This window comes from Squalius cephalus, assembly GCF_949319135.1.
Source record: "Squalius cephalus genome assembly, chromosome: 8".
In the NCBI taxonomy this organism is placed as follows: domain Eukaryota; kingdom Metazoa; phylum Chordata; class Actinopteri; order Cypriniformes; family Leuciscidae; genus Squalius; species Squalius cephalus.
In genome coordinates, this window is record NC_137129.1 from 41132594 (window position 1) to 41148746 (window position 16153).

Consider the following 16153-nt stretch of genomic DNA (forward strand, 5'->3'; position numbering starts at 1 on the left):
AGCCGTGCAAGTACAGCTCCTATCTCTTTGAATAGGGAATCATCAAATTCTCCAAATCTGTCCACCAAGCTTATGATTAAATTTCATGTTTGAAACGCTCAATTCATGACAAAAATCTGCATTTTCATAAGCGTGCGTCTCAGAACACTGATTCTAAAGCAACCGAAGCTTCTAACGGCAGCTGCAGTGATGCAATGACTTAACCAATCAGCGATTAGTTGTTTTATTTAGAAGGCGGGACTTATTCCGCCATATTGCGTGTTGCACTTTCTCTCATTATTAGTGATATAGATTCCCCCATCCCTTGCTGTTGCACCGGCATCACATCTCTTCTCTGATGACGTGTTTACTGTTGCGAGGGCGGGGCAACCTGTCACTCACATGAGATCCACCAATAGCAAACCACAACCTTTCAATCAATTCCCCACAGACAAAATCAAGCCCCGCCCACATTTGTTCTTGTTTCAGAAGCGTTTTACTCGGATATACGTCACACCAGGGAAGAAAAGATGATCTCATAGAGATCTCAAGAGATCTTGTTTACATACCGAATGAAATCGAGATACCGAATGAAATGAGCTGTGTCAATCGTTTAATGTTTGCAAATCGAGTTAAGGCATTTACATGACCACACACATTGTCAGTTTAAGCATAATCGAGTTAAGAATGTGCATGTAAATGTTTATACATGAGGATACAAAATAGCTGTTTCTCATTTGGTTGATATTTCTCATATTGACCCGTTGGTAAACTTCCTGTGGGAGTGTTTTATGTCAGGCGGGAATGTCTCTGGACGTCAGTATGCAGGGTGTGAGCGTGAGCGTTGCAACACTGTATGCGATGGCCATCGGCGTTCCCGCAGCTTTAGAGCTCCTGTTTCCCTTGATTGCCACCGGGTGCTCTCCGAATCTCTTCTTCTGCTCCCTTCGCAGGGTGGAGCGGAAACTATCCGGCACGAAGCAGTAAACCACAGGATCCAGGCAGCTGTTCAGACTGCTTAGCGTGATGGTCACATGATACGCAACAACATGTTGCTCTCTGCTGCCCCCTAGCTGGAAGTACACCACGGCCTCGCGCACGTGATACGGCGTAAAGCACACGGTGAACACCACTAATACGGCTACTAGCAGCCTGACGGCACGCGCGCGTCGACCCCAGCTCTGCGGCATTAGCCTGCTGTCCGCTAGTGCGCAGGCAACGCGGATCGTAAACGTCGCGATTACAAGTAGCGGCAAGACGAACTCCAGCACGGTGAGGGCGAAGAGAACGGCGACGTGACAACACGAAGCTCCGTGAAAATCCAGAGCCGAGGTTTGCAGCGAGTACGTGACCACAACGGCGAACAGCCAAACGCACATACTAACGCATTTTGCAGCCCCTGGGCTCCGCCTGCGGCTTCCCGCTGAACGCACCACCGCCATGTAGCGGTCCACGCAGATGCTAGTGAGAAACAAAATACTGCAGTACATGTTCACGAAGTAGCTGAAGGTGTGCATGTAGAAACACGCCACACAGTCGCCGCCGCTGTGGTAAAGCGCGATGCGGGCCGGGAGCGACAGCGCCACCAGCAGGTCGGCCACCGCCAGGTTTATGGTGTAAATGGCCGGGGTCGTTCGAGAGCGGCTCCGCTGGCAGAACACGTACAGCGCCAGGCTGTTCAGGACCACGCCGACCACAAACATGAGCGTGTTCACCACCATCAGCGTGACCCACAGGACGTAGAACTCCTGGTACAGAGACTCGTCCAGGTGGGCCAGTTTCTTCAGGTACGGCACCCCCTGGAGGTGAACGCTGGTATTGACGGGAGACTCAGATGTGATGTTAGAATGTCCTTCAAAGATCTCCATGGCTGGAACACAGAAAATGTAAAAACAAATAATTTATAAATTATAGTTTATTATAATTACATACTATTTAATATATCTATATATATTAGTGCTGGGCAACGATTAATCGTGATTCATCGCATCCAAAATAAAAGTTTGTGTTTACATAATAAATGTGTGTTTACTGTGTATAATTATTTTGTATATATAAATACACACATATGCATGTATATATTTAAGAAAAAATTATTATTTATATGTAAAATATTTATATTTATATATAATATAAATTATGTATAAATATATACAGTGTATACATGCAAATATTTCTTAAATATATACATGCATATGTGTGTGTGTATATATATATATATATATATATAAATATAAATATATATATATATATATATATATATACACATATACAGTACAGGCCAAAAGTTTGGAAACATTACTATTTTTAATGTTTTTGAAAGAAGTTTCTTCTGCTCATCAAGCCTGCATTTATTTGATCAAAAATACAGAAAAAAAATGTAATATTGTGATATATTATTACAATTTAAAATAATTGGTTTTCAATTTATTATACTTTAAATTATCATTTATTTCTGTGACGCAAAGCTGAATTTTCAGCATCATTACTCCAGTCTTCAGTGTCACATGTGACATCCAGTCAATCACATGATCCTTTAGAAATCATTCTAATATTCTGATTTATTATGAGTGTTGGAAACAGTTCTGCTGCCTAATATATTTGATGAATAAAAGGTTAAAAAGAACTGCATTTATTCAAAATAAAAAAATATTTTCTAATAATATGAATCTTCTTTATTATCACTTTTTATCAATTTAACACATCCTTGCTGAATAAAAGTATTGATTTATTTCAAAAAAAGAAAGAAAAAAAATTACTGACCCCAAATTACTGACCAGTAGTGTATATTGTTGCTACAAAAGATTTCTATTTTTCTATTCTTCTTTTTATTTTTTTACTTTTTATTCATCAAAGTATCCTAAAAAGTATCACAGGTTATGAAAAAATATTAAGCAGCAGAACTGTTTCCAACTTTGATAATGAATCATCATATTAGAGTGATTTCTAAAGGATCATGTGATAAACTGGAGTAATGATCCTGAAAATTCAGCTTTGATCACAGAAATAAATGATAATTTAAAGTATAATAAATTGAAAACCAATTATTTTAAATTGTAATAATCTATCACAATATTACATTTTTTTTTTCTGTATTTTTGATGAAATAAATGCAGGCTTGATGAGCAGAAGAAACTTCTTTCAAAAACATAAAAAATAGTAAATTTTCCAAACTTTTGGCCTGTACTGTATATATATATATATATATATATATATATATATATGTGTGTGTGTGTGTGTGTGTTCACACAAAGTATAACTAAATTACACAGCAAGTTATTTATAATTACATATTCATATAAATCTGAAATATTTTGATTGGTGTACAATTTAATGGTATTGATCTGTTATTGTTGTTTTATTAATCTAAGATATATATAAAAATACAATAATATATATATATATATATATATATATATATAAACAAAGAACAAGTAGGATAAATAAAACAAGTATATTTAATATTATGCTATTATTCTCTAATCAAAATATTTAACAGTTACAGACAGTTATTAAAATGTAACAAGACTTTTACATAATTCTCAATATGTAAATTTGCTGCTCAAGAAACATTTCTTATTATAAACAATGCTGAAAACATCAGTGCTGCTTCACATTTTTCTGGAAACATCTTTCAAAAACATTAAACGTTTTTACCAATACCAAACTCCTCAATTTTAGTTATGCTGTTACATATTTCACACTCTTTGATTAACATCCTAATTTGTAGAAATATTTAATGAGCCAAGCATGGTGTCTCTTAGGCAGGGTTTTGTTAAAAATGACCTTGAGAGTGATTAGAACAGCCTTTTTACCTTTTAATTACTGTATTACTGGTCATTGTCTTTAATTTTTTTTATTAAAATGAAAATTAAGTTTAGTTGTGATGTGATATATCTATATATATACAGCTTGGAAAAAACAACAACTTTTGAATTGCCCTTAACGCACCACCACAAATCCAGGCTCTGCATGAAGCTTTCCATGGCTTTCTAAAAATGGAACATTCTTCAGCGTTTTATTCTGTGAGAGAGTTTGTGCTCCTGTTCTCTGACGTCTGAGACTCAGTCAGAGTTTTCATGAAATATGTAATAGAATCTCAGATTCTCTTTCATCAGCTGTTTAACTCTGTCTGAACTTTACATGAATGTTCCATATTAGGAGTTTAAGTTCCATTTAGATTCTGACTTATGGAACATGATGTTATGTTGTGTAATTTCCCCACGGTTCAGTCAGCAGGGGGATCTCACTGTAGTTTCTCATGGAAAATGAGGTTCAAATAACCCTACTATAAATACATCTCAAACCCAACATATTTTCAAAGGCAAATAAACAGGAGATTCTCACCGGTTGGTTTGGATGATGCTCTTTCTGGTCCAGTTGGATGTCGGTTCCTTTCTGTATTTCTTAAATCAAATGAAGCTTCACTGAAATCTCAACAATTTCCATTACTAGTAATGCAGACAAATAATAAATATGCATATCTCAGTTCAGCAGTGTCCATTTTTGATGCTCTGCTTTGTCTTGCAGTCTAAACGCTCTCTTTGCCTCTCAAGGTTAAGTGAACGCTCTCTTTCCAGAAGTGAGTCTTTCATGAAGTGAGTCTCGCTGAAGAATGACAGACTTTTAGGTCTCGGTCTGTCCATCACACTCCCCTTCCCTCGCTCTCTTTCTCATCTTCTCAACAATCCCTCTAAACTCTGGGCACAAGCCCTCAGAAGTCACTTTAGAGCGCCATCACTCTTCTGGACATCAGCCATGGCAAAACTCACATCCATAGTCCATATTTAGATCAATTCAGCTCTGAATTTCCCTTCCTTCTGAGATTTTGTGCAGGAATGCACGGATAATACAAATCATCTCTGTTTTGAAATGACCAAAGCTGTGTTTTTAAAGCTACAGGTTTTCAGAAAAATAAATAAATACTAATAAAAACTAAACTTGAACATTTTATTTGAAATGTTATATCTATAGATAGACACCTTAGATAGACAGATTATAAATTGATTTAAACATTACATTTTGCATGAAGAAAAAGTTATTTATATATAATGTTATGTCATATTTCATGATAATTAAAAAACAAAAATGTATATACTGGTTTATACACAAAAATGTATACACACACATGTATACACACAGAGATTTAAATATTACATTTTTCATGAAAATAACATTTTCCTATATACATTAAGAAAATGTTATATTTGCATTTTGACAATATTTGCAAATTTTATATAAGAAATGTTTATGTATTATTATAGTATAAATAATATTATAAAATAAACAATAAAAATAATAATATATTTACATGATTGTGGCATTATTATTTTCATGACAATTAAAAAAAAATTACATGAGAAATTGATTTAGATGAAAAAAAAAATTATATATATATATATACTTTAATTATTAGAAATATATATATTAGTAGATTTAAATATTACATTTAGCATAAAGATGTATAGCATTTAAATGTTATGTTTGCATTGACATTATTTTCATGACTATATAAATAATAAAAACTAATAATTATTTTGAAAATGAGAAATTGATGAAGCATGCCTGCAAATGTCTTTAAGAGGTTCCTCCACTGAAAACACAGTGAGTGATGGTGGACCACCTGTGAGACAGTGACCCGTCCTGGACATGAAGAAACACGTCGGCACAACAGCCGGAGCTCATGAGAGGAACAAGGAGAAGAAACACTGCATTAGTGAAGTCCTGCACCTCATCCTTCACCAGAGCGAGTGTCAAGACTGAAACGCACAAACCATAACACACATCCATCCGTGTTACAGTAAATCCTGCTGTACTTTGAGATCATGATTTGTTATTTCTTCGCATAAACACTCCGAAACAAAAGCCTGAAAAGACACAGATCTGATACAAAGAACATGCAGATCAAAGGGGAAATAACATAGCAGCAACAATGATGAATATCCACAAAATATGAACTACAGATAGGAAAAGTCAGATACATTTGGAAGAAAAAAAAAACCACTTGGGTACTTGGGAAACTGAACTAAAACTGCTTTATTAGACTGTCATTCTCCATTAACTCTTTAAGGGTGAGTATCGTACTCAGTCAAGTCAGTATATCCGCATCTGGACACATGATTTACCCTGATCTTTTAGAACATGATTCTATGGAAGGCCAAGAGTGTCAAAACGTGTGACATTTTGGCCCTATTGGCCTTCCATAGTATTCTGCCAGCGGACTCTTTACATATGTGCCTCACGGGATGATGGGAGATTGAGCTGTTTAAAGAAGGACTGTTCACACCAAAAACGTTAACTATAAAGATAACTAGCCTATAATGATAACTACATTAGCATCCACAAACGGCGCACGATATCGTTGTTTATTCTAATCGCATGCTGAAGTTTTGTCATCTGCCACTTTAAATGCTCGAGCTCGTTAAAGCAGGATGGATTGTGATTGGCTCAATGTTTTATCCTTCATCAGCTGGAAAAAAATCGTTCTGAAAGTGATTCCTCTGTCCCGTTATCATTACAGTTGTGGTGCTTTCCTTTATATCTAAAGCTATTTTTATCGTTATCGTTATTTATCATACTTTTAGCTTTTTTTAATATTATTAAGATTTTCGTGCACTGTGAAATAATTTTCATGATCCTGTCCAGACATATACAGTGTATATATACACAAATTAACAGCATAAATTCAATTCAGTCAAACAAAATCTATTATGATGTGCAATTACTTAAACATTTTTAATAATTACTAATCACATATCAATTTTGTGCAGTTTTTTTTTTTTTTTTTATGTCACAATGCAAAGAAACTTAATTGTGGTTCCTACATTTTTTTTAAATATATAAATTTGACCGAGACCGAGATTCACCCAGTGTGAACCTGCTTCAACATAAAAGCATAAATGTTGGGTATAAAAGTTAATTTTTTAATTAAATGAAATGGTTTTTAGCAAATCTTCTCAGGTTTGAATGAACTGAGTATAGTTCCAGCCCAGAAGGCAGTGTATAATCATGTACACAGTAAAAAACGTTGGGTTATTTGTTTACCCAACCGTTGGGTTACACATATTGGGTCAATATTTAACTCAACTGTTGGGTTGTTTTAACCCAACTGGAGTTTAACCCAATGCATTGGGTTAAAATAACCCACAGTTGGGAAGGTGCTATACCAGTGGTTCCCAAAGTGGGTGCCGTGACAACTGGCTAGGGGTGCCGCAGAATCTCAGCTTTATTTTCCAATTTAAACAGCCTAAAATATCTATCGTACCATATAATAACCTTTTACAGTCAAGGTTATAATCGTTAACGAAAACGAACGAAAAAACGAAAACTAGGTGGGAAAAAACGCTATTTAAAACACGCAGCGTATTCGTTCAGCTGCATTTCCTTTCCCTGCTCTCCCTCGTCTCTCTGTTACTCATGTGTCTCTCACATGCGCGCACGCACGCACACACACACACACACACACACACACATACACAGCCCCTCCCCTCCGTGCACACCGCGTCTCCATGAGAACGAGTGTTCGTTCGACGTTGAAAGCAAGTTCGCGGCAGGTTGGTATCTCTATCTTGTGAACACCTTTACACAATCCCACATTAAAAAGTGGTATAAAAATATTTTAAATTCTGAATATAATTTTGTCAGTGTGTTATTGTCGACCCGAGAAGCGATTGCGCCTTCTTTAGAAAGTTAACTAGTCGCAAGTTTGAGGAAAAATGCATTTTGGTTGTGGTTGTCGATGTCAAAACACTATATAAGCTGTGATTCAAATATTAAATAATGTTATGTCATTATGTCTTTTTGAATCTTGCCCCTGACAAATAGCCCAAATTACAAAAAAAAAAAAAAACTAAAACTAACACTAAAACTAATAAAAACTAAACGAAAACTAAGCATTTTCAAAAAATAAAAACTTAACTAAACTAGCAAACCCACTTTAAAAACTAATTAAAACTAAACTGAATTTGAAAACAAAAAGTCAAAACAAAATAAAAATAAAAACTAATGAAAAATGCAAAACTATAATAGGCTAACCCTGTTTACAGCATATTTTAAAATCATATCAAAACACCAACATATGCAAAAATATTTGGAGTTGTTTATTATTATTTAAAGAGTTAAGTATCTTTAAATCTTTTTTGTTCCAATGATTCTCACATACAGTAGCCTAATTGGTTAAAATCAGTCTGTTGACGTGTGTCCAGTTATTAATGGACTGATGATTCATCTGAAGGGGTTGTTTCGCCTCATATTATGTCTGTTGTGATGCATTCATAATAAATTCATGCTGCTGTTTATGCTTCATTTGTTGTTTGCTCATTTGGATATAATTGTATATATGTATGTACATATGTTCGTTTAGTTTAATTGGGTTAGGGTGCCGTGGAAAAAAAAACACTACAAAGGGGTGCCATGCTTTCAAAAAGTTTGGGAACCACTGTGCTATACCACCCCATAGTTGGGTTATTCGTTGGGTTATTTTTAACCCAACATTTTTAAGTGAGTAGCTGAACTGCTGAAGGTTTCATGCAGTAGCTGATTTTACAAGGTGACAAACTTTGAACAGCAGACTAAAGCAAATTAGCATGACGATCATTTGTGAGGAAACAAACTGAATGCTAATGTGTTTTGTACTAAATGCCTTGAGTCTATAACTGAGCAGAGCAGATGGAGACTCTTCAGCGTCACGGTCTAAACATCCGTCACCTTGAGAAAAACCAGAGACAGTAAATCACTTCTGGCCTTCAACAACTAATAAAGCTGCACTCAGACCAGTTCTGTATACATGAACGACAGAAACAGGTGTGGCACATTCAGAATGTACAAGTTAATGGGTGGTTTACCTGGTAAAGATCTGGGCTGTCCAGAAAAAGTCCCAGCATTACAAACAATACAATGATGGTAAAATCAAGGTATTTCAAGATATACATTGATGCTGAATGAATACATGGTTAACTATAGTCCTTATAGACAGAACATCAAAGAACAGCATGGAACATTACATTTCCATTACATTTTCCAAAGAAACATGTTGAAAAGAGGTGGTTATTTTAGCTGTACAAAAACAGTCCGTTATGCTGCATTATATGACAGACTGGTATTTGTTATCATATATTTTAGTTTATTAATATAATCATAAACACACTAGTTTGTAGCGCAAATATACCGTTTGTTGCACTTCGTAATTCTTATAGTTATTTATCTATCCAAGACTTGCACATTTAAAAATATTCAAAATAAGGTGAATACATATCTGTCGTAATTACGACATACCAAGTCTAAATATGAGGGGAAAAGTTGAAATTATGACATACTAAATCATAATTATGACTTAAGGCAAGTCGAAATGATGACTTTCTGTGTCATAATTATGACTTTTTATGTTAATTTCAAGTGTCATGATTTTGACTATTTAATGTCATAACTTAATGATATATTAAATTAATTTAAAATAAATTAATTTCAACTTTTAGTGTGTTATTTATTTCTTATTTCTACCTTTTATTTCATAATTATGAGGAAATGAGGAATCATATCGATTATGAGATAATAAAATTTAAACTGACATACTAAATATAAATTATGAATTAAAAAGTCACAATTATGACAGAAAAAGTCATACATTTGTTTTTAATCTCATAATTATAATTTAGTTTGTCATAATTTCAACTTTTTCCTCATAATTATGACTTAGTACGTGATAATTATAACATACTAATTTTGACTTCTCAATTTAGTGTCATCATTTTGACTTAGTATGTCAATTCTGACTTTATCTCATCATTCAGTGCCGTAAATTTAGATGCATTTTAAATTTTAAAAACACAAATGCTTCATATACATTAATGTTAAGAAAAAGTAAAGAGGAAATTCAGCCAAGCGAGGACAAGAAGCCTGAAGTACGAGTGATATTCCTCCATAAGAGTAAACCACTGTAGGATTTTGAGTGTTTTTGGATTCTTGTGCTTTGATGTGCTTTTGACACAGCAAGATGAATAGAGTAAATTGAAGAGCTTTTATGGATGTAAAATTAGCATGAGAAGCTCAAAACAGGAAACATAAATGTCTAGTGTTTGGTCTGAATGCCTGATAAACGCACGCGAATCCATCACATGAAAGAGTGAATTAGCTGTTATTTCACTCAAACGCAGTTCACTTTAGGACGTTTCTAGAAAGCAAGTCCTCTGATTTTCAGAAAAACACAGTCTTGCGCTTTTCCCTCCCAATGCAGGACAGATGAGTTACCGTCTCGGCATAAACACACGGCCAAAAATGAACGTCCATAAAAGTGAAAAACTGGCCCTCGTTACAAATGTTTATTCTTCCTCTCATCATTCTGTCCAAAGTTAAACGTGACAGAGACTTCGGACATGTGAACGCATGAGCTGTTTTAAGCATATAACCCATCAATCTCCAGTTAAAAGTAGGAGAAAAGCCGGTTAGCGAGACACACTTCCTGTGAGAGTGGAAATCATCATATATCTGACCGAGGAGCCTGTTTCATTTCGTCTCCGAGAGGAAGAAGTGGACATAGTCTCACGTCAAACGTCATAATTTAAACCTGTTAAGCATGAAAATGATCAGCCTTCCAGTAAATAATATGTTACTCTAACGCCTGACATATGAAATAAAAGTTAGAAAAATCTAGTTTATTGGACCTTTAGACAAAATAATTGCATGTGTTTTGTATCATATTTGATACATCAGGCTTTTTTTGGCTCATATATAGTGAGAATATGGAGGACTGAGAACTCAGTTTTTCTCAAACTGAGAAAAATATGCAATTTGATGCAGATGCTGAAATTTCTATGGACAAAAGTAAGTAATTATGATGCTTGTAATGTGAATCAATGAGATCTTTATAACAGTACAGCAGATACTGACATAAAATGCATATAAATATCAATATCTGACAATAATATCTTAGTGAGATGATATTTAAATGCTCAGTTTTGTGATCAAATCTCTGTAGTTTTAAAACATAATGAAATGCAATACAATGATGATTGAGAGATAAACTAATAAACCTTCCTCGAAAGCCTGATGATCATATTTGATACTCATGATTTTCATAATAAATGATGATAATCAAGTAAAGCTGCTTCAGTCCAGTTGAAATATTACTGACAATATCTAAGTTATTCTTGCGTTTCCTTGATAAAATCAGAGCAGATTTGACACAGAAAGACTCGTGAAGCTCGAGCTGAAGGAGGACGCTTGTACAATTATACTGAGAGACTTTTACTGGATAAAAGAGTCTGAACTATCAATCAGAGACAGAAGGACTGAGGAGATTGAGTGCGACAGGTTTATCAGTGAAGTTTTGATAATTCAGAAGACTTTACCGACACTGTTCAGATGTTGGTCCACATTATTTTTTATTTCTGTTTTCAGGACAGTCAAAGTTAAGAACTAAAAAACACAATTTAAGGCTGTTGACAAGTTTGTGACAACATAGTAGTACTACTTAAAATAAAAACGGCAAGACTTCTGCTGAGTTTACTTCATGTCAGTAATTATAACTTGGAGAATCTGAAGCATGTGAACGCTCAGGCAAACAAATGTCAGGTAGCATCAGGTGCATGTTTTTGTTCTTCAACATTTTGCAAAGACGTCAGTGATGAAGTAAATGGAAAAAAAAATCTGAGTTTAGAACAGCTCTTAGCATAATGTTATAATTGTCAACATGAAATTGAAATTACGGTAATACTGACACATGTGAACACAGTGTTAAAAAGCCCTGAAAACACTTGTTTCATTTTTATAAAGGTGCAGCAGACACCGTGTGATTACACAGCTATATGTAGCATTTAACATTATTTAGCATGTGTTATTTACATGTAGAGTAATAAAATTGTATAATAAAAAAGTAGTAAAATAAAATAAAAAATAAAGATATTTTTCCATTAACACTGATATTTCTGTGGCACTAATAATGAAACTAACAAACACAAAATGTAACACTGTTGAACATTCTCCTGGCAGAGCTTTAGTGACGTTCCTTTCAGAAGCACTTCGGTTGCTTAGATGCTAAAAATGTTTTTTATTGACGAGTGAACAGCTGGCCAAACAAATGCGAGCATTGTAACTGGTTTACGTCATCTTTCTGGCATCGGCCAATAAAACATTTATGATCAGAAGTCAGAGACATCAAGTAGGAACGCACATCACAACCAACTCTAATCATGAACATTAACCGGTCAAAAGTTTGCAGTCAATACTTTTTTTTTGTGGTTGAAAGAAATGAACACTTTTATTCAGCAAGGATGTGTTAAATTGATCAAAAGTGACAGTAAAGACATTTAAAATGTTACTTTCAAATAAATGCTGATCTTTTGAACTTTCTATTCATCAAAGAATTCTGTAAAATAAAATGTTTGACGGTTTCCACAAAATTATTTACTGTTTTCAACATTGATAATAATCATAAATGTGTCTTCAGCATCAAATCATCATATTAGAGTGATTTCTGAAGGATCATGTGACACTGAAGACTGGAGTAACGAATTCAGCTTTGATCACAGGAATAAATTACACTTTACTATATATTCACATAGAAAACAGCCATTTTAAATGAATAATATTTCACAGTTTTTACTGTATTTCTATTAAAATAAATGCAGCCTTTATGAGCAGAAGAGACTTCTTTCAGAAACATAAAAAAATCATACGGACCCCAAACTTTGGACCAGTAGTGTAAATGACATCTCACATTAGTGACGAGTGAGGGGTCAGCATCGGATAAAGGCACAGGCTGTGATGCGCTGAAGTGATGTGGGCTCATGTGGCTATAAGCAGTGCAAACTCATCTGTCGTCATTCATCTCTCTCCGCCAGTGATCTGTCCCTCTGTCTGCGCTGGGATAAAAACTGCTGGACCACCGAAGGCCAATCAACAACGTTCTCCACGCGCACCTGACCTCCACACCTGGACATCGGGATCTGACCACCTGCACAGAGACAGCACACGACTGCTTGAGACCGACACCTGACCATGTCCACCTAACAAAATGCTTAAAATGTGATATTACACAATATTTGTATATTTAATGCATGCAACTTGGCGTCTAAATATAAAAATGTAATTCATGTGCATTCATCATGATTATACTGTGCATTTTAAATGCATAAATATTTTTTCATCATTCATTCACTCACTCAAAATTAGTTCCAAAGTATTTATCAGGGATTGTACTATTCCCTATTTCCAAACAGTTTATATTAACTAAACAATTGCAGAAAAGCATCTTCAACTATATGCTCTTTATTTAAACCATAATATAATATAATATATTAATTCATTTATTTATTTTATTAATTTTCATGGCAACAATAAACCAATAAAACTTCAATAATTAAATAAAATATAACAATTTAACAATATTTTTCTTACAACAATATAAAGATATAGCAATTATATAGGCTCTTTCTGTTTGATATTTAACAGAAAATCTATCCCCCCCCCCCCCCCCCAAAAGAAAAGTTTTAAATATGTCCAATGTAATTTCTGAATGACACCATTTGTTAATTAATAATATAATCCACATGAATGAATCTTCTGCCAGAGTGAAAGTGAATTTTGGCTGGTAAATGAGATGCACTTGCCCTCCGGGAGGATCTGCGTCCTCTTGTTTCCTCTGACCCAGCTGACAGACGCTTGAGCCAGTCGATCTAGAGAACGAGAGTCAGACAAACCTTCAGCGTCTTCCTCCTCGTTCATCACATCACGACTCTCCGCACAGCAGACCTTCCCTGAACAGAGAACATGGAGGACTAAGTCTACCTTTTTTTTTTATTCTCTGGCAGAAACAAACATGCAGATTAATGCTGGGCGGTATAACGGCTCATACTGAATATCGGTGTTTAATTTTGTTATGATATGGATTCTTAATATACCGCAATACAGGTGTATGTCGCTTAAAAACAACTGTGGTGATGCACAGATGTGTGTTACTAAGCGTGACGGTGAAGATGGAGAGGTTAAACTATAATTGATAGCTGTCAAATTATATTACAGTGTTTCCCATACATTGGTTCACAATATCAACACTGCCCGCCACAAACCGATCTTCCAAAAGGCTTTGACATCGTTGAATAAACACGAGCACTGCACGTTTCAAAGTCAAAACGCGGCACAGGTGTTTATATGAATGCATCTTTGAAGGGAACGGACTGTCTTTAGGAAAGTTTCGATGTTATTTTCACTGAATCTTTCTTCATCTTTCCTGATAAAGCAGCTTTATGAGCGCCTCCTGCTGGCAACTCTTTGTAAACAGCATCATTTTGTGGGGCCTTGCAAACCTTTATTACAGTTTTTTCCAATTGCTAACACACAATTTTGCAAACTAGGCTGGTTTTATCAAAATACTTAACACAATTCCCAAAACCACACACCCAAACTGCAAAATACCTAATATATCCTGCAAAATGAAGCACTGCAACCAAAACTAAATATAGCATTATCAAAATCAAACTTTTGCACGAAATGGCACACACTTCATTCATATTAACAGAATTTATTTTTGTCTAACCAACTACACACTGTTGGGCATAATGAAAAGCACCCTCATCTTTAGTATGCTCTGCCATAATACTAAAATAGTTGAAATTGAAGAAAATTCTTCAGATTGTTCACATGCACAGAAATATTTGCAGATAGATAGATTTGCAGATTTTTCACCAAACAAGTCAGTGCAACATATGCACAGCAGATATATTTACATCGGACTGAACAAAAATATGCTCACAAAAAACAGTAAACAGAAAAATATTGAAGTGTTATTGATTAACCATTGAGGTGTTTGGTCAGGTGACACATGTATCGGCCAATTACCTCATGTAGTTTAATTTTGAATGGCAGTGTTTTGAAATGGCAAACATGTGACTTTATGTCAGATTGTTGTGTCTTATGCAGAGAACCGTGTTCAGTGCGTTTAAAAAGTGCCATTTTGAATTGCAAAATGTGTGTAAAGCAGAAAGTGTGTTTAGACTTTTGGAGACTTGAGAAGAGGTTTTGCTCTCTGTGTGTCAGTTTACATAATTGTGCTGTGCATGTCATTTTAGTGTGTTAGCAATTGGAAAAAACTGTAGGCTAATACTAATGTGGAATTTTTCTACAATATTCACTCTTGACAGTAAAATAGGGCATTCTAAGTCAATCTACTGCAGTATTTCCTCTCTCAATCAGTAGAAAATGTGGTTAACACCCAGTCATGCTTGAAAAAAACCCCGTCATATACAGTTAAACCGATATATTTTTGAAAAATACCATGATATAGGCTAATTCTTTGGTCATACCGCCCAGCACTAATGCAAACGATCTTGAATGAAAAGCGAATCATACCTGCACGCTTGCAGAGAACCTTGATGGAGTAGAAGAGGTTGGTGAACAGGTTAAACGGAGACGGTATTCCAGATTTGTGGCTCATATCGCGGATCAAAACGGCACGACCAAACTTCCACTCCGTGTCGGATTGAGCCTGAATGCGCTGGTACGTGTCGCTCATCATAGCAATGAGGAGGTTGACCAACACGATGAACGTCACGACCAGATACACGCCGAATACCATTTTAGCCAAAACGGCCGTCGCGGGAGGCGAGCGCTCCACGTCGGGAATTTTATCCGGTTCGGTCAAACCGAACAAGGCGAAGAAAAGCAGCACGGACATGTTTAAAGGACCCGGGACTCTCACTTGCGTGGCGTTGACGGTGCTGTTGTCTCGGTCTTGTGGATACAGTGGCTGACACAACGCTGTGAGACTCAGCGTGAAAGCGGTGTGGAACAACATGAGGATCACGGCGAATCGACACAGATCCTTTATCAAGTCTCGGATGATTATGGCCCACGGGCCGAATAAGTGATGGAAAGTCAGGAACTCCAGGAGCTGGATGAAGCCGAGCGTCATCGCGACGGCTAGCAGGACGTTGCGCGCGAACAGGCAGTGAAGGTGCGCCGGTGGCCATCGCTGGCTGAGGACCGCTAACAGGTGACAGAGAAGAGCAGCAGCGGAAAAACCCAGGAGAAGAAGACGAATCCACGCTAACCCAGTGCGCTCACCTGGGAAAGTCAGCTCGGAAACTAGCATGCCACAAAGCCAGATCAGCAGGAGACATTCGGACCAGCCGGGCACCAGCCGGCCCTGGGATAGCGGACTCACGGGCGGGTACACGATAGT

At 35.9% G+C, this 16153-nt stretch overlaps 2 protein-coding genes across 2 annotated transcripts in view; both read right to left on the minus strand.

Moving 5' to 3' along the window:
• Positions 1 to 576: 576 nt before the first annotated feature.
• Positions 577 to 4680, minus strand: LOC307163239 (G-protein coupled receptor 20). The gene is made up of 2 exons (XM_079879244.1): positions 4327 to 4680; positions 577 to 1849 (listed from the first exon to the last, which is right to left on the minus strand). The coding sequence occupies exon 2, from the start codon at positions 1845 to 1847 to the stop codon at positions 774 to 776; it is 1074 nt and encodes a 357-aa protein (XP_079735370.1). The 5' UTR covers positions 1848 to 1849; positions 4327 to 4680; the 3' UTR covers positions 577 to 773.
• A 6656-nt stretch (positions 4681 to 11336) lies between these two features.
• The window catches only part of trpn1 (transient receptor potential cation channel, subfamily N, member 1), a 41791-nt gene continuing 36974 nt past the window's right edge, over positions 11337 to 16153 (minus strand). The window contains exons 27-29 of the mRNA XM_079879761.1: positions 15322 to 16153; positions 13584 to 13730; positions 11337 to 12928 (exon numbers count right to left, since the gene is read on the minus strand). The exon at positions 15322 to 16153 is cut by the window's right edge and continues 76 nt beyond it. Of these exons, the coding sequence (XP_079735887.1) occupies positions 12795 to 12928; positions 13584 to 13730; positions 15322 to 16153 (1113 nt within the window). The 3' untranslated portion in view covers positions 11337 to 12794. The remainder of the gene's footprint in view (positions 12929 to 13583; positions 13731 to 15321) is intronic.